Source organism: Bos taurus, chromosome 10, assembly GCF_002263795.3.
Source record: "Bos taurus isolate L1 Dominette 01449 registration number 42190680 breed Hereford chromosome 10, ARS-UCD2.0, whole genome shotgun sequence".
NCBI classification, from domain to species: Eukaryota; Metazoa; Chordata; class Mammalia; order Artiodactyla; family Bovidae; genus Bos; species Bos taurus.
In genome coordinates this window covers 10,647,059-10,671,659 of record NC_037337.1, presented here as the reverse complement: position 1 = coordinate 10,671,659, position 24,601 = coordinate 10,647,059, and the positions used below count along the sequence as shown (strand labels likewise).

Genomic DNA, 24,601 nt, shown 5'->3' with positions numbered 1-24,601 from the left:
TAGCAAAAACCTTTTATTTGTTCGATAATTCCCCCAAAAATATTTTATCTGATCTCCTGAAAATTCATGCCATAATATTACTAACCATCAATGTAAACATTTTCAAAAATACATCTTTAAATCAAAGGGTTTTATTAGGAAACATCATAATAAAATATGCACTCTTTATATAAGTATGTCTTAAGAATAAAACATGAAAACAAGAACAATTAAAAAGAAACCACGATGAAGGTAGACAAAACGTATTATGATGTTACTACTGCTCTTTATTAAGAAATAGAGGCCAGTTATCTTTTCAGGATAGCAGCTCTTAAAGGTAGTATACTGTTCAAATCTTTTCTGTTTTTCAATCTGTGCCATGACTGGAAGAGAAAGAAAAAATCATTCTTAAAACCTAAAATATATGTGAAACAAAGGACTGAAAGGGGAGTTATTAGAATGTTAACAGTGATTTTCCTAAGCAGTAAAATTTGGGGTGACTTTTTTGTGTATGCTTTTAATCTCCCAAGTTTTTAGCAAGAGTAAAAGTATTGCTTCTGTCATCTGAAACAAAATGTTATTTAAAAATTTTACATCTGTATAGTTCGAATTCATTCATAAAGAAGTGCACACACAGGTGGTACAAAAAACAAGCAACTGACAACATTAACATTTATTCACAAATTTAGACATCATTTAAAATATGAAAGTAATTAATACAAAAACTGGGTTTGAGAGAGTAGGGAAAGACTACTTCAATTATTTGATTGACTTATTTTGTATCTAGAAAGCTGTCAATTAAAATTTTTATTTATAAAGGAGAGAGTAAATAAAGCATTTTATACAATGAATCTAGAAGAGTGAATAGAATCTTTAAAAAGAAAAAAAAAAAGAAGGAAAATGAAATTCTTGTTTATAAGCTAAAAATTAGGCCCACTACCAAAAAATGTGGCTGCAATCTTTGAGGTTGTTCTCACTTCAACTGTTCAACTGACTAAAAATACTGGTTTTATACCTAAACAATCACAAGACATGTGGTGCTAGTAGTAAAGAACCCACCCACCAAAACAAGAGACTTAAGAGATGCGGGCTCAACCCTGGGTCAGAAGATCCCCTGGAGGAGGGCATGGCAATCGACTATAGTATTCTTGCCCAGAGAATCCCGTGGACAGAGCAGCCTGGCAGACTATGGTCTACAGGGTTGCAGAGTCAGACACAACTGAAGCGACGTAGCATGCATGCAGGCCCACTCATTAATAAGAATGACAATGTAGAAATGCTATTTTTGAGTTCTCAATTTAATCTGATAGACAAAATATTCCCTCTTGGATACTTGGTTTGCCCTGCAGAATTCCATTTCATTAAAAATTTTCTATTCTGGTTGACAAACTGTGAGAGGGCCTAATCTGAAGGACAGCTTGTAATATGATACACTTGCATTTTTAATTATCATCAAAATACAATCTACTTGGTTATCTTGATAACAAAAAAACTAAACCTCTAAAATTCCTTGATCTCTTTCTTCTGTGAAGCACTCTCTTATACGTCTCAAAGTACATATTTCTATCAGTGTGTTTCTACTGTGTACTGTTGAATTACTTGAAGCTAGGAGTCAATCAATCTTAGCAAAATCACTGATGAATAAATTCATACTGCGGACTAGGGAGCTAAGGAATAAACTACAGTCTACATATATATGACTAAAGTGTATATACATAAAATGTGTGTGCACAGAAACACACACACATCTTGTTTAACTATATTTAACTAGAATATAAATAAAGATAAAATGGAGCCCTCGTTCCTTGTTACAATTGGTATACAGAAGAAAAACATGGAACAGACATGGCTGTCTTCTAAGGTTCCCTGACATTTTAAGGAGAGAAGGGAGTCCTTTAAATTTTATTCATTCATTTTGAGAGCTTAATAAGCTCACTGTGAAAATGCTTATATCCACAAAGTGAAAGCCATGTGAGTAAAAGCAGAGTCAGATCTCTGTAGAGGCAAAGTATTTTTAAATTCAAGTAATAAAGTCCCCACTGTGCCCTACTGATTGCTCCACAGCACAGGAACCAGAGCTATTCTTTCCTATTACATACTTGTTTTTTTTAATTTTCAAAGCACAGTAGTGCACTAATGTTTCTAGAGTTAATCTGATGCATTATTTACCTTTAAAAACTGATCCTTGATCATATCAAACTTCTGCTTTTCATGCACAGCTCTTGCTGTATTTGTTCCATCAAAAGGTTCTACAATGTTAAATGCACATATAAACAAGATATTATTAAAATGAGAACTTCAGTTTTTTATTTAATTACATGAAACTGCCAATATTTTGACAGTTTTTGACCTACATAATAGCAACTGCATCTTCTTAGATTTATGCTTACAGAAAACAGTTTTATAATAACTATGAACTATCAAAGTAAATACAATTAAAGTGAGATACCTAAAATGAAGTAACCAGCACAGGTATTAAGTCTAAATAACAAAAATATTAAGTCTAAATCACAAAAGTAGGCAAGATTTCTGAAGAATTAGCGAGTCAGGAACCTACTGTGAAAAGAATAAATATAAGTTAAAGAATAAAGAGTTATCAAAAGGAATAAAAGCCACTATACCAAGAGATACAGTGTCAAATATCACAGAAAGGTAATTTTAAATTTAACTTAGAAGACCACTGATTTGTCTAGTAGGAAAAAGGTCAATGCCTTTGAAAGTAGAGGTTTAATACCAGGGAGGACGGCAGACAGTACAGAGAATTATGGGGTGACTAAATGGCTTTAAAAAAAGCGGTGAGAACAGTGACTTGGCAGTGAAAGAGAGAAAAACAGGACAGCAAGTGAGACAAGAGAACAGAAGAAGAAATTTTGTGTGTGTTTCCAACATTACCTTCCAAGTCTTCATCCTTACTCTACTCACCCTTCACCCACAAAATAAGAGAATAGTTCATATACAGATACAAACTGATTCTATTTAAGAGAACAAGGAAACTGAAGATAAAAGTGAGAAAGGGAGGATAACTAAAGGCATTAGGAATGAAATGGGGGCTGAAATAATGCCAGTAGCAGGTTAAAACTAGAGTTTACGAATTTTAGCACTAAAAAAGAGGGAAAAAAAAGTACAGAAAAATCCAGCAGAATCTACTTTCAATCAGTAGGATGAAGTCAAGAGTATTTTTCAAAGATAAGAAGATGTATGTATGCTATAAAGTTGAAAGGAGGGACTGAACAGAAAGAGAATGAAGTTGTTAGAATGAAGGGGAAGACCTCAAAAAAGTGTGAATCTGATGGAGAGGTTAACTTTAGGTATGTCATATAATCTAATCAGGTCCACAATTTTTAAAATTCCTTTTTTTAATTGCTCGGAAAGGCTATTTCAAACAAGAGTTTATTATCACTGTACTTCTTAGAACAGATAATGCCATATGCCAAACTATCAAATCACATAGTGTACAGCACTTTAAAATTGTATTTAATATTCACAAGAACCAAGTAACTAAAATATAAACACACTGTGCAATTTAGCAAACCAAACACCAAAGCAGGAGATTCAATTTCACATTTATAAACTCTTAAAATGTTGCATTATAATTCAAGATTAAAATATTTTAAATTTGAGTGTTTTCCTACAAATGCCATATTTCAACCCTTTAATTCCTTTTTATCTCAAGATTTACAAATGTCATCAACCTGGAATCTGTGAGAACAATATTGCCTCTTGAAGTTAGTTTCCACCAACCTAAAGAAGTATTCAACTACATGTAAATTAATTTTAGAGAATAGAATATCTCACAGCATTTAATTTTAAAAGAAAAATCAATTTATAGTCATAAAATCAAGCTCAAGCTTGTATCAATTATCAATATTTAAGCATAAAAAAACTAATTTCATTTCAAAGAACCATCACATGAAGAAAGTATTTTCTTCCACCTATAACTCATGAAAATAAATTTCAGCCAACTACAAGCATGAGGGATGCATGTAGACTGCTCAAATCTTACCGACTAGAAACATTTACCACCTAAATTTGTTTATTATTTCTTACAATGAAAGAAGCTTAAACCATGTTTTAAAAATTAAAATCTTATGATTAAAAAACTTATAAACCACTTTAGGACATAAATGTATTACTTTTACATGAAATATAAGCTGAAATTATTCAAGTGCTTCTGTCAGTACTAGATAAGTTGGATGGTAAACAGAAACTAGTTGTGGGAAAACTACCTTCTACACAGATGTATTTATTTCTCCATTCAATACCATCAGGCCTGGGAATGGCTTTGGCTTCACGAACTGAAATCATCTGACTATTCCAGCTGTAAAAAGAAAAACATTCATGTTGTTGTACAGCAGAAACTAACACAACATCATAAAGCAAATATACTCCAACTTTAAAGAAAAGAAAAACATTAATCATATTAACTATTTTCTTAACTTCCCTTTTACTATTTTTATTATATCAATAGTTAGGCATACTCTGATTTTCTCATAGAACTGAAATCTGCCTCAGCTCTCTGCACCTCAAGTCTCATTTCCCCTTCTCTACTTTTTTGTTTCCATAAAACTTAGGTTTCTAATCATTTGCTTATGTATGTTATTTATTGTGTCTCCTCTAACTAGATGAGAGCTCCAAGATGCTGAGCTATTTATTTTTGTTTTGTTCTTTTACTGTTCATTTAGTTGCTTAGTATCAACTAGGTATTCAATAAATATTTTTTTAATAAATGAAGTAATAAGAAAAATAATCTGTAAGTAGGCAAACAACTGTTTCTTGTTAAACCCCAGTAAGAATTTTTTATTTTTTAAGAGAGGTAATCTTCTTGTGTTGTTTTTTAGTATCATTAACTAATTTTTGTTCAGGTGTACCTCTACTGATACGATTTATGGTAGAAATTTTAGAAAAAGAATACTCTATGAAAACATACTGTTATTGCTGTGTATCAGATGTAGCTGTTTATAGTGAAGTTTTAGTCAAGCAAAGCAATTTTATCAGCATGCTTGAAGGTCGACTGTCCAGTCTTTAGTAAGGCCTAACCTTACACTGTTGTTTTTTTAATTTATAATAATTTTGTATAACTTTCCTTTTTTCAAAAAACATTTTAAAAACATAAAACTACTCAGCTTGTATTCAAGAAAAAAATGAGTCTGGGGGAAGCTGGTATCTTTTTTTTTTTTTCAGTTGTGTTCAGCTTTTCCATCATTCCAGGAGGAGGAAGATGATAGTTTGGGACGTTCCAAATGCAACACTCATCCTACTCTTTCTCTATTTATTAGAGAATCCATAAGGATATAACCGTGGATCCAACATGGCATTTGTTTCTGGAAAACTGACCAATTTCTATGTTAAACATGCAAGAAAACACTGCATCTTGTGAAGTTTCATAATTGAAAATGATCCTCAAAGTATGACTATTTTTTCTTATTCAGAGTACAGTTTAGGAATAGCTTGCAAAGACAGTTTTAAGTTCTTTAAAAATATATGTCAGAATTTATGCTTTTTAAAAGTAAGTGGGCTGTCAAAAAGAAATACTTAGTACTGGTTACAGTAAGATGTTTTTTAGGTCCTTAAATGTACAGCAGCTCCATTAGTATGGACTTCACACAGAAAAGAAGTACTGTTCTACTGGTCCAAGTGTGTTTCCAAAATCTTCAAGGGGGAGAGAGTTCTATAACCACATTGCCAAACCAAACAAGAGGACAGCAGAATTACACTTTGTGCTACTTAACTTTATTACATGTAAGACAACTTTCACTACTAAAAAATGAACTTTTTCCTGAGACTCCTTGTTTCAAATGTCAACTTACAGGACAGGTGAATCTGCAGTAGAATTAATATTGGAAACATTATGTTAAAAAAAAAAGAGGTGGACTGATTTTTTCCTCTCAGACAAGTTTAAAACGTTGAAACACCACATCCTGCTGTTAAACTAAAACTTTTACTTCCTTAAGTCAAAGGACTCTCCTTACTTCTATTAAACTCAACCCTGAATTCTAAACTGGATCACAGAAACATATGTGACACATTCATATTCACTTTTTCACCCCTAACCAGATATTACTTAATCTTCAACCTATAATCAGCCCAAATTATTATTTAAATGACTGTATCATCTGAAGTACTTCACAGAGGGGAAAAAAGAATATTTGAATCACTACTATTTAGACTGATTAAAACTACCGCATTTTTAAAGAACTTTTAAATATGTCTACATTATTAAATATTTCAAATCATAAAACATGATATATAACTTTTATTCAATTTTTAATCTTATAGGTGAATTTCAATGTAGAATTCAAATGGTTATTTAGAAATATTTTCCCTACACATTTCCTTCTTTAAAACAGGCTCTAAAGTAAGCCTTTTGTCATACCATATTTCTCTACTGTAACTTCCTTGCCATATGAAAATTTGTTATTGTCACTCAATAATTAAAGTATAAAATAAGACAATCTATAAAAGAGTGATGTTTCAGGAAGAAAACAACAGATATGGGACTTAATTTAATCTAAAACAGATTAGATAACAATAATCTTTTGAATACAAAACAGATTTCTGACTTTTTATTGGTAAGATATTGGCTTTTTTCATCAGTAATGGTAATGGACTGGTACTCATTTTTTTGTGACAAAGTTTATTTTGAGACAACTGATTAAATTGGAAATGTAGTCTTCAACAACATTACAAAGAAAAATTCTTCTGGCAAAGATAAAATGATGGGTCTGATACCACATGGCTACATATATACTAAAACTAGTTAAATTAAGTGAAAAAATGTTATTTTTTTGGTCTTAGTAATTACTAAGGGCTGAGAAGCAAACACTTTGTTAGGGATTTCAAATCCTGTACACAGAAAAACTTGAATCCTAGAGTTCTGTTTTGACTGGCTTCTCTTCTGCCTGACCCTTTAAATGCCAGTATCAAGACTTTGTCTTTTTCAATCTTCTTCAAATGCTAGACCACCCATCCCAGGCCAGGCTTCCGTACTCTGATGTTTCTTTTCCTGTCTTTTTCTCCAGTTATTAAGCCCCAGACCAAAATTTACAACAAGATGTCCTGCAGACAACACTGGGCCCACATTTTCAAGACTGAATATACCCTGTCCACGGTCAACTATTAAAATCCCTTCCTTGTACATCCCTCAACTCTCCTACCTGCTCTTGCAGCACTGAACAACTATAATTAAATCTTTATTCCAATCCTTTCCCAAGGAGTGAAACAGGACTGGAAAAAAAAAATGCAACCATGTTGACCTTTGAATTTATGATCAGTTTAAATTCATGATGACTTAGCTCAAAAGAATCCTAAATGCTACTGCCCAGCAGTCATCCTGTATTTCCCCGGTTCACTCACTCCTTCACTCTTCTACATAACAATTCTGCCTTGTCCCTACCTCTCAAACCTCCCAAACCTCCTCCTTCACACTCATTCCCTGCTGACGCTGACGTCCAGGCTTCGTTTCACTAAAAAAGTAAAGCAGTCAAAAGACAGTATCCACTAGTTTCCACCACATCAATCCACACTTGTCCGTACATAATTTTTCATTATTATAATGAATCATCAGTGCTTCTACTCCATTTGTGGTACAGATTCCAATTCTTCTCTATTCAAACAAGAAGACTGTTCAACAATTTGCTTCAACTTGGACTTCTCTGGTGGCACAGCAGATAAGAATCCACCTGTCAATGCAGGGGACACGAGTTTGAGCTGTGGTCCAGGAAGATCCCACATGCTGTGGAGCACCTAAGCCCTAGTACCACAACTACTGAGTCCATGTGCTGCAACTTCTGAAGCCTGCACCTAAAGTCTGAGCACCACAATGAAGAGTAGCCCCCAGTCACAAGAGAAAGCCCACACAAAGCAACCAAGACCCAGTGCAGTCATAAATAAACAAATAAAACTATTTTTAAAAATTTACAACTTTTCTGGTATCACCAATTTTACCATCAACATGGGTTATTTCTCCTTTCTAAAAACAAATACTCAACTCCACTTAATCCTTCAATTTCTACCCTATTGTTTCTGCCCCCTTTCAGTTCAGTTCAGTCACTCAGTCGTGTCCGACTCTTTGCGACCCCATGAATCGCAACACGCCAGGCCTCCCTGTCCATCACCAACTGCCCCCTTTACAAGTATGTAAATCCCCCAAGAGAATTCGCTACACCACCTGTATCTAAATCCTCCCTTCCCTTTCTCTCTTTAGCTCACACCAATAAGGCTTTTTGTCCATACTGTTACGCTAAGACTGCTCCTGCCAAGGGTCCAGTAGCATCCACATTGACCAATGCTTCAATGGTCAGCTTTTAGTTCTCATTTTGTACTTGATCAATCAAAAATGCAACACAAATAATCACTCCTTCCTCCTCAAAATGTTTTCCCCACTTTGATTCCAAAACACAACATTCTATTGGCTTCCCTCCTTTCTCAATGAGTCTTCCTTTTTAGACTACTACATTACATATTAGTTCCTTCTCATACCTACATCTCATTTTTAGTTCATCTTTGTATTATGACACTTTTCAAATGGAAAAATGAAAAGCATATGGGGGAAAAGTATGGGGGAAGGGATAGTTAGGTTTGGGATGGCCATGTACACACTGCTATATATAAAATGGATAACCAACAAGGACCTACTGTATAGCAGATGGAACTCAGCTCAATGTTACACGGCAGCCTGGACAGGAGAGGAGTTTGGGGGAGAGTGGATACATGTACATGTATGGTTGAGACACTTCATTATCCACCTGAATCTATTACAGATTTTTGTTAATCTATTACAGCTGTTTGTTAATCAGCTATACCCCAATACAAAATAAAATGTTTTTAAAAAATTAGAAAACAGCAAAATTCTGTAAAGCAATTATCCTTCAATATAAAATAATTTTTAAAAAATGAAAAAAAACATAAAATTCAAAAGCAATTCAACAGTTGTTAATACTCTGCCACATTTGCTTGTGTGTGTACCTATACGTGTATATTTTGAACTAAACCATTTATTAAGCTCTAGCAGAGAGAAACTTCATTTCTTAATCCTTTGGCATATACCTAAGAATAAGGCCATTCTCCTTCATAACATCAGCAGCATTAAGACATTAATGTAACTCAAATGCCTTTTATAATTTCACCACCCCAATCAGACTGCAATCAAGCTTCATCCATTGTATTTGATTGTTCCATCTCTTTAATCTGGAAACGTTCCCTCCACTTTTTTAAAACTTTGACTTTTTGAGAAATTAGGCCAGTTGTTTCACAGAATATCTACCTTCTAAACTGTCTCTCTCTCTTCATTGCATCACTTAAAACATTCATGTATCTTCTTAACCCTGTATACCTAAGACATCGGAGTATCTAAGGGTTTATTAGTCTTTGGACCTTTTCTCTCTTCTACCTTGGTTTTCTCAAAAAGTTTTCTAGCTTTTAAATCCCATCTACCAGATGAAAACCCCCTAAAAACCCCTAAAACTGTGACCTCTCTCCTGCACTCTAGAAATACATATCCAACTCTCTAGTTAAAATCTCTACTTGAATATTTTGTGGGTATCTCAATCCTAAAACATTAAAAATCAGTAATGTTTCTCCCTTGCTTTTCGCATCACACCTAGGGGCATCTCCATACTTTCAGTTGCTTAGGTCTCAAACTTTTAAGTCATTCTTGGCTCTTCTCTTTCTCTATGTCACATTAATCTGGTGCAAATTAAAACATAAGCAAAATCTGACCACTTCTCATCCACTTCCGCTGCAACTACTTTTATCTAACTAAGTCACATGGTTTCTCTTCGATTACCACAATACCTTCCTAAATAGTCTCCCTGCTTCTGCCTCTGGCTCCCCCTTCAGTTTACTTTCATCCAGCAAAATGTTACAAACTAAATCAGATCACATAATTTTTCTACTGAAACCCCTTCAGTGATTTCCCACTTTGAGAGAAAAACTCAAAGCTATCAAAATTCATTATAAGACCCTACATGACATGGACTTTCTTAATTCTCTGACATTCTTAACTTCTACACTCTGTTCCAGTCACACTGGTCTCTTTGCTATTCTTTGAACATGAGCAAACCTCCACTTCAGGGTCTTTGCAGTTGCTCTTCCTTCTGTTCTTCTCCCATGTAGACATGTAACTCACAACTTCCACTCCACTGGATCTTTTTTTCAAAGGTCACCTTTTTGGTGAGAATATTCTCTCTCTATGCTAGGTATTAAATGGCAATACAGGTATTAAAACAGCAACAACTACACACATCAGAATCTTTTTTGCTTTAAAAAAAAATTTTTTCTCCACTTACCACCATCTAACATAGTATACATTTTATTTATTGTCTGTCTCTCCATGACTCTCTACATAAACTCCATGAAGACAGTTTTAACTGCCATATCCCCAGTGTATAGAAAATAGCCTGGTATACAGTAGGCACTCAGTGGTTTACTGACTAAATAAGATAAAGAATAAGTAAGAATAAGACGGAGATTAAAAAAATTGGATCTTTGTATTTTTTTTTAAGTATGTATTTAAGTATATAAGTATGTACTTTTAATTCAACAGACAGACTAACAGTAATGACGTGTGATTAGACATCAAAAAAATAAAGGCGATTATAAAATAGATACCTTTTAAGGTTCCTAGAATCTCCATATCTATGAGTCTATAAGATATTTAAAACTTTTAAATATAAATTTTTCTTTTTCCTAAAATATAAATGATTAAACTGACTGTACATTTCCCAGATTCCCTGAGCCACCTGACCCCCTTTCTCCTATCCTGTCAGTTCCCTGCTGCGGGGTAAATTTCTAGAAACTTGGCTTCATTTTTGTAATTTTCAGCAGCAAGGCTTAAGGAGAAAGCTGTGAGTCAAGAAGGTAAGAAAATCTTAGCAATTTTTAAATGGCTGTATAAAAATCTCTGCAACATTTATACCATGTATTCTAGCATCCTTTCACAGGCATTTAATTCTTTGTCTCTCAGTAAAGGGAATTTTTTAACTGAGTATCTCAAACTTCAGAAGAAATCCTTACAAACCCTTCTAATGGCTGCCAGGATTCCTACAACAGGCACCTAGTTCATTACCATGACTAACTCTTGGCTATGCTCCCTATCGTCAAATTTCTGAAAATATCTGGTATGAAACAACAGTGCGCTACATGATCAAACAGGAGATAAATATGTCACGTGAATCATGCTTCGTAATAACAAGTGTATCTAAAAGCTCAAAACCTCTCTCCAAGCACCAGCATTCTAGTGCCATGTCACACCACACAGCAAGCTCAAAGTGAACTAACACACAAATCTGAACGTCTATCATTTTGTTTCAGTCATTTCACTTGAAAAGCAAGTGATTTTCAAGGCATTTCCCTAGATGCTCTAATCCTAAACTCAACATGGCAGAAAAATACCTTTCTTCTATGAATCCCTTCCCTCTCTACAAACTTTCCCCAATATCTAATTGACATGACACCACCGATATGCTGATGCAGTCTAACAATTAAGCATGTGAGAGATACATTAAGCATTTGGAGACACTGGAATCCGAGTCTTGGTTCTCTGGTTATCTAACTATATCATCAGAGGACAAAGTTCACAAATTCCCAAAGCGTGAAAGGGAGTTATTGTGAGGATTAAATGAGGTAATACATGGGAATCACTCAGCATACTGCAGGGCACTAGGTAAACATTCATGAAACATTAGCTATTATCATTGCAACATCTTAAAAAAGTCTTAACTCCAGAATGATGTTTATAGTCTCTTATGTCCCATATAGACTTAAATTTTTCCTTTATATAAACAAAGGCTCCTCCTTCCTTTATATTTTTGCTGCCTAGACTTACATTCAGGTCCTAATCATTTTAACCTGAATTATTAAAACCTCATTCTTACTGAACTACTTTCCTTTAGCACTTTTCTTACTCCTTTTGTTAACCTAACTCAGTAATTTTTAAGTCACCTTAAGGATCTTTGACTTATATCCATAATCTTTATCCTTCAAAATGATTCTATAACAAGTATTTTCCAAGTACCAATTATCTGGCATAGGGCAAGGTAATGGAGACACAAACATTAACAAAACAAATGGAAGTTTATTTGAAGGAATTTAAAGAACACTTCTTCAGGCCCTATGTTTCATCTTATATGAGTCAGGTTTCTTCAAAACTACTGTATGACAGCAGACAGTATCAACATTTCAATAAAGTATCATAGTTAAGAGAGTGAATTTCGCATTCAAAATGATCTGAAATAGTCCCCTTACTACCTATGAGATTTTCGACCAGTTTCCTTACCACTCCATATGTCCCACTGGTAAAACAGGCATAAAATAACACCAACTCATGTAAACTCAATACAATAATGTGTATGATCTCCTTAGAACAGTTTTTCCCACCAAGTAAAAGCAATTTATTACTCTTACTATTATTGTTCCCCTCTCCAAACCTTTCCAAAACAGTATCCTATGGTTATTGTACTCTCCTCCTCTAATGTTTTACCACTCCTAAATTCTCTCATTCCTTCCTTCAAGCTTTCCCAAACTGATCACAAGAGTTGCACACAACTCCCAATTCCACTCTATCTGGACTAAGAACTCCCATAAGAACTTCCAGTTATGGCCAGCACAATCATACACTTTATTATTTCATGTCTAAGTATCACTCTCACCAAAAGAGGAAAAAATGAGAAGTATTCTTTGATGTACATACCATACAAACACAACTATTTATCCAGATATCTAGTATTAACTACATCTTTTTCCAAGTTTGCTTTAGCTTGTTTTTTTATTACAAATTTTAAGTTCCTATAAAATATATATTCCAAATTATATAGCATCTGCAAGGAGATCCAACCAGTCCACCCTAAAGGAGATCAGTCCTGGGTGTTCACTGGAGGGACTGATGTTGAAGCTGAAACTCCAATATTTTGGCCACGTGATACAGAGAGCTGACATTTGAAAAGACCCTGATGCTGGGAAAGATTGAGGGCAGAAGAGAAGGGGACGAGAGGATGAGATGAGTTTGAGTAAACTCTGGGAGTTGGTGATGGACAGGGAGGCCCAGTGTGCTGCGGTTCATGGGGTTGCAAAGAGTCGGACACGACTGAGCAACTGAACTGAACTGAACTGAACTGACACAGGATCAACACATTTATTCAGGTCTTACTATGTAAAGAAACAACTAAATATAAATGGGGATCACTACTGAAATCAACTAATAGTAGGCTTCAGTTCAGTTTAGTTCAGTCGCTCAGTCAAGTCCAACTCTTTGCAACCCCATGGACTGCAGCACGCCAGGCCTCCCTGTCCATCACCAACTCCCGGGAGTTCACTCAAACTCACATCCATGGAGTCAGTGATGCCATCCAGCCATCTCATCCTCTGTCGTCCCCTTCTCCTCCTGCCTCCAATCCCTCCCAGCATCAGAGTCTTTTCCAGTGAGTCAACTCTTTGCATGAGGTGGCCAAAGTACTGGAGTTTCAGCTTTAGCATCATTCCTTCCAAAGAACACTCAGGACTGATCTCCTTTAGAATGGACTGGTTGGAGCTCTTTCCAGTCCAAGGGACTCTCAAATAGGCTTACTAAACTATAATTTTTTTTATTAGCTTGAAACAGGATTATCATTAGGTATTACATTTTATAAACTACACATTTCTGAACTAGTTTATAACAATGAAATTGATACAGTTTCTGACCCAATTTGTAGCATTCACTTATATACAAACAAATATACACAATTTGAAGTTTCACTTACTCAAATTCTGTAGCATAATACTTCAGAAAGCCCAGTAGGAGGTCCCCAAGGTTTGATTCATTCTTTGAGAGGTAAGGAGGAACATTACATGGTGCTTGATGTACAAGGTGCAACTGTATAGAAGGACTAAAAGATTCCTATCAAAAAGAAAAAGGAAAAATGTGTGAGGCCATTTAAAAACACACCCCCCAAAAAACCTTATAAATCCTAATATAAGGCTGTCTGGAGAAGAGAGAATTTTCTTTATGTTGGCAACTTGGAAATTTGAAGATTTTCTCCCAGTAAAGATTTCAACAATGTATGGACTAAGCCAGAAAGAACCTGAAAAACTAAGATATTCTAATCTTCAACTGAGGTATATCACTCAGTTAACCAAATGAATTCTTATGGTGGCAAAAGATTTTTTAATTCATAAATAAAACCTTACAGTACATACCAAGATTCCATCCAATAAATATAGATTTCTTTATAAATATATCTCACGGTAAGAGCCTTTTCTAACTGCCACTTAAAATTTCTCACAAAGGTCAAAAAAGTTTACTATATAAATAGTACTGACACTGATTTAAGATTTTTTACAATTTTATTTCATTTTTGTATGTTGCATTTTAGAGGGAACAGAAATAATGTTGAACATGAACTGAACTTGAAAAATCAAATCAGCAAGCAATATTGAGCTATTCACTTTTAGTACAATATTCATAAAGAAGGATATCATGTGCTTGCATTCCAGGCCCAAAGAAGTCACCTATTAGAAAGAACACCAATGAGTACTTAGGGAATGCCATTCATTTTCGTATCTGATCTTTCCCTTATTAGTAGCAAGTTATGGCTCTAAAATAAACTGATCTATAGAAATGAGAAAGTAATACATATACATTATGTTAGAAAATACTTGTTCAGGTAATTTTCACAGTGCCCTCAAAAAAGGTTTTCAATATTCTCCTTTGCCACTTGAGTAGAAACAGATTTAAAAACAAAAAAACTAAACAAAAAGATGAATTGGTTAACCAGACATCAGAATGACAACTACACTTAAGGTTGTCAACTACCCAACAGATCAAACTTGGGTTTATGGATATTAATTCAATTAGTAAAATCTGAATAACCTCAGTAACATGGAGAAATAGGGTAATGCACCTACTTAATGGTAGTCTCAAAACACATCAGTAAAAACAAGAGGCAAGAAAATAAAAACATCTCCTCCTGCCCCATAACCTATAATTTTATCAATAACTACCAAGAAGTGATTATCTTTCTGCCAGAAGAAAAATCCTACTCCAACCACAATTCACAAAGATGGCATTCCTAAAGGTGGGACTTGCCTTACATGTCTAATAGATTTAATATTACAGTTTATGACCCAAGTAGAAATCGTATTTATCCCAAAGACTAGGGGGAGTAGGAGACAAGCACTGATTTGTAATAGCAGAAGGAAGAGCAGGTCTCTTACTTGTCTTGCTGCTAAGTCACTTCAGTCGTGTCCGACACTGTGCAACCCCATAGACGGCAGCCCACCAGGCTCCCCCGTCCCTGGGATTCTCCAGGCAAGAACACTGGAGTGGGTCGCCATTTCCTTCTCCAATGCATGAAAGCGAAAAGTGAAAGTGAAGTCGCTCAGTCGTTCTTACTCTTACTTTTTCTCTTACTTGTTAAGCATAAAATTGGGCTTATGACTTTATTTTAAAGTGTAAAATTTAAATAATATTCTCCAGCAAATTAAACAAAAAGCTGTAAGTTCAAATGACAGGAAAAAGAAAAGTGGGTCACTGTTTAACAATTTCTGCTCTGAAAGCTTATTAATTTTGATTTCTAGCACTTAGCACAATAAACATTCAATTTACAAAATGATGCTGAAACAGAGCAGCCATTTTCTTACCTGAAGTTTAAAACTGTTTGAACCTCCTTTAAAATTTCTGTTTTTTTCAGTAATTTAAAGAAATACATCAGTAATTGTGAGATTAAAACTGCAGAGTTGTAAGACCTATTGTATTAAAATGCTGAAAGACCCTGGTCAGTGTTCTCTTAGCACCACTGTTCTTTTTCAAGATCATATATAAAAAGGGTCATATCACACCTACCGAGGGAGAACTAAAGGAGAAACACAAACAAACAAAAAATAGGCTCCAGCTAAAAGAAGCTACAAGTAAAACGGAATTCTATTTAACCTTAAGTAACCCCCATTTTTGGTAATCATTCATATTACAGAAAGATTTTCTGCTTTAAGAAAAATTTCGTCCAAGTTATTTCTTTAAAAGGCACTCCCCAATTGCATTTATGTACTGAAACAGAGTATGTTACTTCAGCTAGGATAAAGGTGGGCAGAGTTTAAGCTAACACATTAGAAAGCACAGAAAGAGTAATCCAAAAGCCAAAGAAACAAAAGCAGCCTATAAACCTACAATCTAAATCCACAGAAAAAACAATTTAACCAATACAATATAACACCTGTTTCTTACAGCATTTTTTTCCTTTGGATTATCGATATTTATTGGTTTAACTTTTTTAACACAGAAAATATATTATTTTTTATGGTTCTTATTTTGGGCTTCTGATACCCAGATATGCAAAGACTTAATTCCTAAAAACATTGTCCAAATGATATTTAAATGCTGAAGACACATATCTTCCATTTCTCTTCACAATACCAAGTTAAGAAAAATTTAAATAAGTAATCTCTTAAACATCTGAAAAGTCTGTTTCTGTCCATACAACTGCCTAACAAAAACACCTTTTGCCAGACTCCATCACTTTTTGAGGCTGTGTCATAATCTTCAAAGTCCAAAACGTGGGCAATTAAGCACTTTCTGGACTACATTAAACTGGGTTAACTTGTTTACTTGGTAACTGTTCTTTAAAGAAAGGTATAGCTTAAAGATGACTGTTTCCCATCTCTAGGCAAAGAAATCTAAGCTGCACAATTTTCTAAGAATATGAATTATTAAAGCCTAGAAAGAAATGTTGAGGAAGATCTCAAAGAAAAGGATAACTGATACAGAGCATTTAAGTGGAGTTATACAGGAATAGATACAGAACTAAATGATAACACTGAAGTTCTATCAGGATTTAACTATATGCAGATCATCACTAATCTAGTGATATATATTAAAGACTGATAATTAAATTGCCTTTAAACTTGATCTGAGATCTTCCAACTCTTGAAAGGAGTTAAAGTATTTAACACAAAATAGAAGTACTATTATCAAGTGGTGAAGAGCCTGACTTCTGGAGTCAGGCCTAAGTATGAAACTTTGTTCTTCCATTAACTACATGAACTTAACCACGTTACCTAGCTTTCCAAAGGTTAAGCTCCTTCATCCATAATACAAGGAAAATAATAGCATTCACAGGGCTGTTATACAAATTATATAATACAATGTATATGGAAAGAAAAGTAACAACAGTATTGAAGTGAAGTGAAGCCGCCCAGTCCTGTCCAACTCTTTGCGACCCCATGGACTGTAGCCTACCAGGCTCCATCCATGAGATTTTCCAGGCAAGAATACTGGAGGGGGTTGCCGTTTCCTTCGCCAGAGGATCTTCCCAACCCAGGGATCGAACCCGGGTCTCCTGCATTGCAGGCAGACGTTTTACTGTCTGAGCCACCAGGGAAGCCCCAAGAATACTGGAGTGGGTTGCCATTCCCTTCTCCAGGAGATCTCCCCGACCCAGGGATTGAACCCGGGTCCATTGTAGGCAGACGTTTTACCATCTGAACCACCAGGGAAGTTAATTATTCAGTATATGCCAGGCATCATCATTATTTTAACTGCACATCTACAATAACACACTATGGTTACCTCCGGCAACTTTCAATGTATTACTTTGGAATTAACTTTGGTTTCTGAAAATAAGAAGATATCACTAGGGAAGGAAACAAATATAAGTTGTCTTGATAAATCTACCTAGCGTAAGTGTAGGTAAATCTCATAAAATGCTTACATTAAAATAAAAATCCCTTCATACACTTAATTTGAGTTTATATATTTAAACTTCTCAACTTCATTTCTTTAACTCAACACACTCTGTCCTCTATCACTGATGTTGCTTTTTTTAAGTCAATAATTAAGAAGTAATAATCAATAATGCTATATATCATGATATAATTTTCAAAGATAAAGATGTCTGTTTAATCCTTTTCTTTCATAATTCAATATCACAACTGAATTGAAATATTACACTAACTTTTTTATTAATATTTTCTAAATTTTGAAAAAAGCATGACAATGACAAAAAAATATATTGAACAATATGTTTTTAATCCTATTTTAACTATATGAGAGAAGCTCAAAATTTAAAACGTTCTTCCCTTGTAAAGTAATAAGAAAGTTTTTCTGTCACTGTAAAGTTTTTAAAATTATTCTCAAACTACCAGCTGAAATTTTGTCATATCAGCTTTTCTTGAAGGTATACAAATACATCTGTATAGGAACAATTAGATAATAAATAAATAAAATGTTGTAAGCAACACAAATTGACTACTACTATCATTCTGCCTTTCCCCAGCAAGCATAGTATAATGGAAAAAACACCAGTTCCTGCATTCATAATTCGTGACTAAAAAGCTTGGATCAATCATGTAACCTTTCTAAGGAGAATATATTTGCTTAGGACTGAAGATATTGTACATAAAAGTTATATTTTCTGATATAAATAAGTGAAAGTGAAAGTCGCTCAGTTATGTCTGATTCTTTGTGACCCCATGGACTATAGTGCACGCAATTCTTCAGGTCAGAATACTGCAATGGGTAGCCTTTCCCTTCTCCAGGGGATCTTCCCAACCCAGGGATTGAACCCAGGTCTCCCACATTAAAGGCAGATTCTTTACCAACTGCGCCACAAGGGAAGCCCTCTGATATAAAATAGATAATAAATAAATGATAGTTACTACTAGTAATAAGAAACAAGCTAATTTAATTGCTCCATCAGATGGACCACGGAAAAAAATGCTTCACTGATTGACTTACAAGTTTCATACAATACAAAAAAACCTGTGGAAGAGTGGGTATTAAGTCCTTATCCATGTAAGTATCAATCTTATAGTAAAGGTAATGTGGCTTAAATATTTAGGACAATGTAACCACACATGAAAGCAAGTTAGATATTCTTGAGTCTAGCAGGGCTTGATATTAATACTTTTCAAAGCCCTGGAGCTGGGCTAGTATTAAATCTATTTCCTGGTTACAGGTGTAGAAATAAGATTATTAGCAAAACAGGATGGAGAATATACGTTTAGAGGTAGTGCATGTGAACAGAAATCAGGACCCAGTGATGGGAGAAAGGTAGGTGATTAGAAAAATAAACACGGAAATAAAAATGAGGCTCTTTAAACTAGAATATACTAGTAAGAATTTGAGTATCTTATCATAAAAGTAATGCTTCTGTTTCTCAGCATAATGCTATTAAACTGAAACTTAATCAGCATTTTATATTAGTAAAAAGAGTTCCATGTAGTATAGCATTTTAAGTAAGATTTCCACAGAAGCATCTTTCAAAACACAATAATAGATTCTTTAAAGGATAAGTTAAAACTATTAAATCCTTTGTTTGTTGAACAATATATGCAGCTCTTGCTACACTGAAACCTAGGTGTTTAAAGAACAATAAAGTTGGGACAATAAATGAAATAGTAAACACCCAGTCATTATCTTTGACTTTTCAGTATGAACTAAAAAATTAATACTTTACAGAGGGAAGAAAACATTCAAGAATAGGTCCAAAAGTTCACGTAACTTACATTTCTACACTTTCTGAAGTCTTGTCATACTACTTAAAAAAAAGCATAAATACTGATACCCAGCTATACTATACATTCATTATAATAGTTCCTCATAGCAGAAATTTATTTTTAAAAGGAGGAAGATAGAGACAGATTCCAGAGGTTCTTCCTGTTAAATGGTCTCTTCTCGTAGACAACCCCCGATGAACTGAGAGGCCCCCACTGCAGCAAGACTCTATTTACAGTGAACCCATTATCCAGCACCTCACATGTGAGCATTGCAATAACTGATGTTCAAAAACAAGAACATCACTTCTCAATCATCAAAGATTATGTTACATTTAATTTAGATTCTATGTCAATATATTTATTATATTTTCTCATTATAAAATATGTTCTTTGAAAAACTTCGATCACTCAACAGGGATGTTATGTTTCCTATACAGCATGACTAGTAAGTTTAGAAAACTCTTCTTAAAAGTTTATAAATTAACAGGTAAAAAATGTGGTTTTAAAAGGCTGGTCAAACATTCTATGCAAGCAGCTTAAATATTATTTCCAAAAAAACCAGGAACAAGAATGACTATGGAGGAAAACAGAAATGGTAAGACTTATATAAATAAAACAAAGAAACAGTGAAATCTGGAAAAAAAGAAAAGAACATAAAAACTAGAAAAGAAACAAAAATATTCATATAGATTATTAATATGTACGTTACCTAGGTTTCTCTAAACTCAAACTGAGTATATATTAAACTTTTTCTAGTAGGCACACTTCATTTCTTGAGGGTTTCTAATTAACTTCACCGGGATTCTTAATAATGTACACATAAGGACAGTGCGCCTGTTACCTGTTAGAATGTTACTTAATAAGATCAAATGAAACATTAAAAGGTTATCCAGTTGTTCAACTTCTTAGCGCAGATGGAATTCCATCATCTCAACTTGCTTTGTAGCAATGCTTCCTAAGGCTCACCTGACTTCACATTCCGGGATGTCTGGCTCTAGGTGAAATTTTTTCCCCTGATTTCAAATTACACGTATGTTGGGCTATAAAACTTCTGAGCTACTAAAGAAATGTTCTAAAATTATATTTTAAGGTAACATGAAAAAAACTGGTCTGAGTCCAAATGTGCCCTCACCAACTAAGCATATTTAATTCCCATTAATGATAATCATGACTGTTATACAAAAAGTTCCATCATTAACATAAAGGACAAGACTGTCTGCTAATAATCAAACAAAATAGCAGAGACTTCCAAAAAATTGTATGAAACATTTTTAACATTCTAGTGGTCAATGTTTATCTCAGCCTATGTAGAAAATATTATCATAACTTAGATGGTAACTATTTCTACTTTTATATTCACAATAATATTGCACATAATAGTTCCACATACACTGTCATAACAGGTATTATAATAATTTATAAGAAACACTTACTGGGTAAATTTTTTGGATGGATGGAAGGATGGGTTCAGGTAAGGCTATAAAAAGAAAAAGTTTAAAGCTGCCGTGATTCATGTAATTCATTTTACAAAGCAATAATTTGTCAGCTACCCCCAGGTATAAGACTAGACTATAAGGGTTTATGTTAAAACTCAACAGTTTTCACATATTTTGTGAAATTAATTCTGATCCCTAAAAATTAAAATTCAAAATACATCAAAGTTGACATTTTAAGGTCTATTAATAAGTCATGTATACTTCTATGTAAAACAATGTTCCTTACATGGTTTTAGAAAAATAGATCACCAATAAATGGACACACATTTGGTCCAACATTAGACACACACACAAAATAAGCAAGACAAGGATTGTGCTACAGATATTAAACAGACACTGTTCAGATGGTTGTAACTATCAAAAAAAAACTTTGAAAGTGCAGTCCAATGGCACTACATCGTAAGAATAACAGCTCTATCATAATTCTTTATTATTTAATTTCTTCTAACAATAATATCAAAATTGAGATAGTTTTAGAAAATTGATCTACTGAGGAAAAAACAACTGAAAAAAATCTTCAACTTCATTTATATGCTTTAAAAAAGAAAACCTCAGCAAAGTTTAGAAATCTAAATCAGGAGATCTGTACCAATCCACTATAAAATAAAATTTTATACACAAGAATCACTATCTTCATATGTCACTGTAGTTTTTAACTGCCATTCTTCACCCTTCAATAGCTTTCCCCAAATCCAACTTCATTAAATACATTAACTGTAATTTCACATCATTATAATGTAGATAGAATAACACAAAAGGCAAAATGCTTAATACTTACAATATAAGAAATAACTATCAAATACAGTGTCTTGAATATGGTAAGATACAAATAATACATTTATAAGATTTCTTTAAGATTAAAGACCAATACAATACTCCACAGTAACCTATGTGCTTAAGAATTATAAATACATTATATATACAGCTAACCCTTGAAGAATTCAGGGGTTAGGGCTGCCAATCCCTATACAGTTGAAAATCTGCATATAACTTTATAGTTGGCTCTCCATATCTGAGGTTTTAAATCTACAGATTCAACCAACTATAGATCATGTAATAAATACTGCTCTCTCTCTATATATATATATAAATCTGTAAGTAGACCCGCACAATTCAAACCTATGCTGTTCAAGGGTCAACTGTTATTAAATAAATTCAGTAACAAAGAATCATTAATTCACTTTTAACCTGCTGTTTAGCAAAAATTTTTAAATAAGTACTGGAATACATTAATGAACACAAAATCAACCATTATGATCAATTTACACGGTCTCCAACTATGATTATAAATGTTTAAATTTTTACCACATAGTACAATGTAGGATGCTTTATTTAAATATATTTTCTGTATCACACTTCACTCCCAAGTTGCAAATTAGAACAAAATAATAAATAAAATAAAATTAGAATAAATTTCCATGATAGTATGGAACGATCACAATATATGACTAAGAATATTAGGGGAAAAAAACTCACTCATTACTTACCAGAATCACCCTCAGGAAGTAAGGCTACATATTTTCTTTCCCTAAAGGCATTCAAATGCTCAAATTCTAGAAGACCCTACAAATAAACTCAAGCCCCAGTCACTTAATCTTAAAAGTCTTTGTCTTTGTCTAACATTTTAATAGCATTTTAATAATTTTCATTATAACACAGACGTCAAATTGAAAACTCTTACTAGAAATTAGCTTAAGTTTTTTTTTTTTGGTATGGCAAATCCAATACAATATTGTAAAGTAAAAAAAATAATAATAATAATTTAAAAATAATAAAAAAATAAAATTAAATTTAAAAAATAGTTTAAGTTTTAAGTGTAGAGATCTAAATTCTATACCCACTGAATACTCCCAGTAAAATAAAAGACCGTAGAAAATTTTTTAAAAATATTATCTCATTCTAGTGACAGAATCATAACTAGAATGCTAGGAGAGAAAAATAAACACAAACCACTGGAATAGGGTCTTTCAATAGATGAAGAGTCTTTAGAACTAAGCAATGTGGAAGTTTTTGAGGGCAGGGTTATCGTTCGATAAATTCCTTGCCTTAAAGATATAAAAATACTAGTCATTAAAGAAGCAATTAATGTACTCTGGCAATTATTTATCAATGCTATCCTGATAGTAACCTCAAAACATTTAGTAGTTTTTCTAAATATTTTATTCCAAAGCAATATAGATTCTGGAAGAATCTCTGTAACATCTATTATGACATCTATGTTGAAGTCATAACATTTTGCTCTCTCAAAAGCAAAATAAGACAAGTTTATTATTAAAAGATATGATCAATAGATAATACCTTGAACAGATTTAATCTATACAATTTTACTTTGCCTGTATTTCGAATGAGAGCTTTCTTGTCAGGCCTTCACTAATTTATACACATTCACATTCCATGCTAATTCATCAAAGATTACACTACTTAAAAAAAAAAAAAAAAAAGCAGATCCTCATCAACACTAAACAACCACTAATTCTGAAAATGCAAGAACAATTTAAAAATGCCTAAAGATAGATCTATACCTGGTAGCATGGTAAACAGTCCAAGACTATTCATTCACTCATACCAATGTTTCTAACCAATTGACACTTTTGCCTTTACTATTAACTCTTAATATTAGATTGCTAGTAAACTCTCTTCTCAATGAGTTTTCCCCTCATGCTTTCATGAGTCACATTTTCAAGCATACGTAGTTTGTAATTGGGGCTCAGACAATCCCAGGCAGCTCAGACAATATAGAATCTGCCTGCAATGCAGGAGATCCAGATTCTATCCCTGGTTTGGGAAGATCCCCTAGAGTAGGGAATGGCTACCCACTCCAGCATTCTTGCCTGAAAAATTCCATGGACAGAAGAGCCTGGCAGGTTCCAGTCCTGATTGTTGAAATTTGTGCTAGGAAATGCACTAGTTAACCTTTTCATCCTTTCTACATAGAGAGGACCCATTTCCTTTCTCTGTTCATGGCAGAAAAGACATTAAAGCATTTAAAGTTAGATGAAACTTAAGGGTCATCTAATCTAACTGTTAGTGCTACAGATGAATATTAAGGCCAGCGAGGTAGAATTACTTGGCCAAAAGCACAAAAATTAGTTAACTGTGGCAGAGCTAGAACTGCTCAATACACCTGAAGCAGGTGTATTTTCTTACATTACAGGAAAGCAATTACTTATTTCAATCTCTCTAATTTCTTCTAGGGAGGAATGGGTTAAATCTGCCAAAGTACAGAATTACACAGTATATCTGGGTAGCTGATGTCTATTAACAAATACCTAGAAATGGCTGATTAGAGTACCATAAATTACTAATCACCTTAGTAAATAAAACCACTTTGTCAAGAATAAAATATATTTAACAAAATCTATACCAAATTTTAACATGATTTTATTACACTGGTAAAATACTAATATTTGAATTTGTCTTTTTTTTTGGTCGCGTTGCACAGCATGAAAGATCTTAGTTTCCCAATCAGTTATGGAACCCAGGTCCTCTGCAGCAGAGGTGTGGAGTCTTAACCACTGGACTAACAGGGAAGTCCCACTAATATTTGAATTATTGCTTACAAAACCTCCATGGGGCCTCTGTGATTAAAGCACATTTCCTAAAAAAGCAATCAAATTAAAATTTCTAATGTAACCCCAAAGAATGGCGGAATAGGGCACATACTG

General features: G+C 33.8%; 1 protein-coding gene across 4 annotated transcripts in view; it reads right to left on the bottom strand.

The window, feature by feature from the left end:
- Positions 1-245: 245 nt before the first annotated feature.
- TENT2 (terminal nucleotidyltransferase 2) overlaps positions 246-24,601 on the bottom strand; it is a 59,603-nt gene continuing 35,247 nt past the window's right edge. For all 4 annotated transcript variants that reach the window (XM_005211344.5, XM_005211341.5, XM_024997656.2 and 1 more), the window contains 5 exons: positions 20,874-20,917; positions 13,713-13,849; positions 4,206-4,297; positions 2,149-2,228; positions 246-362 (listed from right to left, as the gene is read on the bottom strand). In XM_005211344.5, coding sequence (XP_005211401.1) covers positions 288-362; positions 2,149-2,228; positions 4,206-4,297; positions 13,713-13,849; positions 20,874-20,917 — 428 coding nt within the window. In that variant the 3' untranslated portion in view covers positions 246-287. The remainder of the gene's footprint in view (positions 363-2,148; positions 2,229-4,205; positions 4,298-13,712; positions 13,850-20,873; positions 20,918-24,601) is intronic.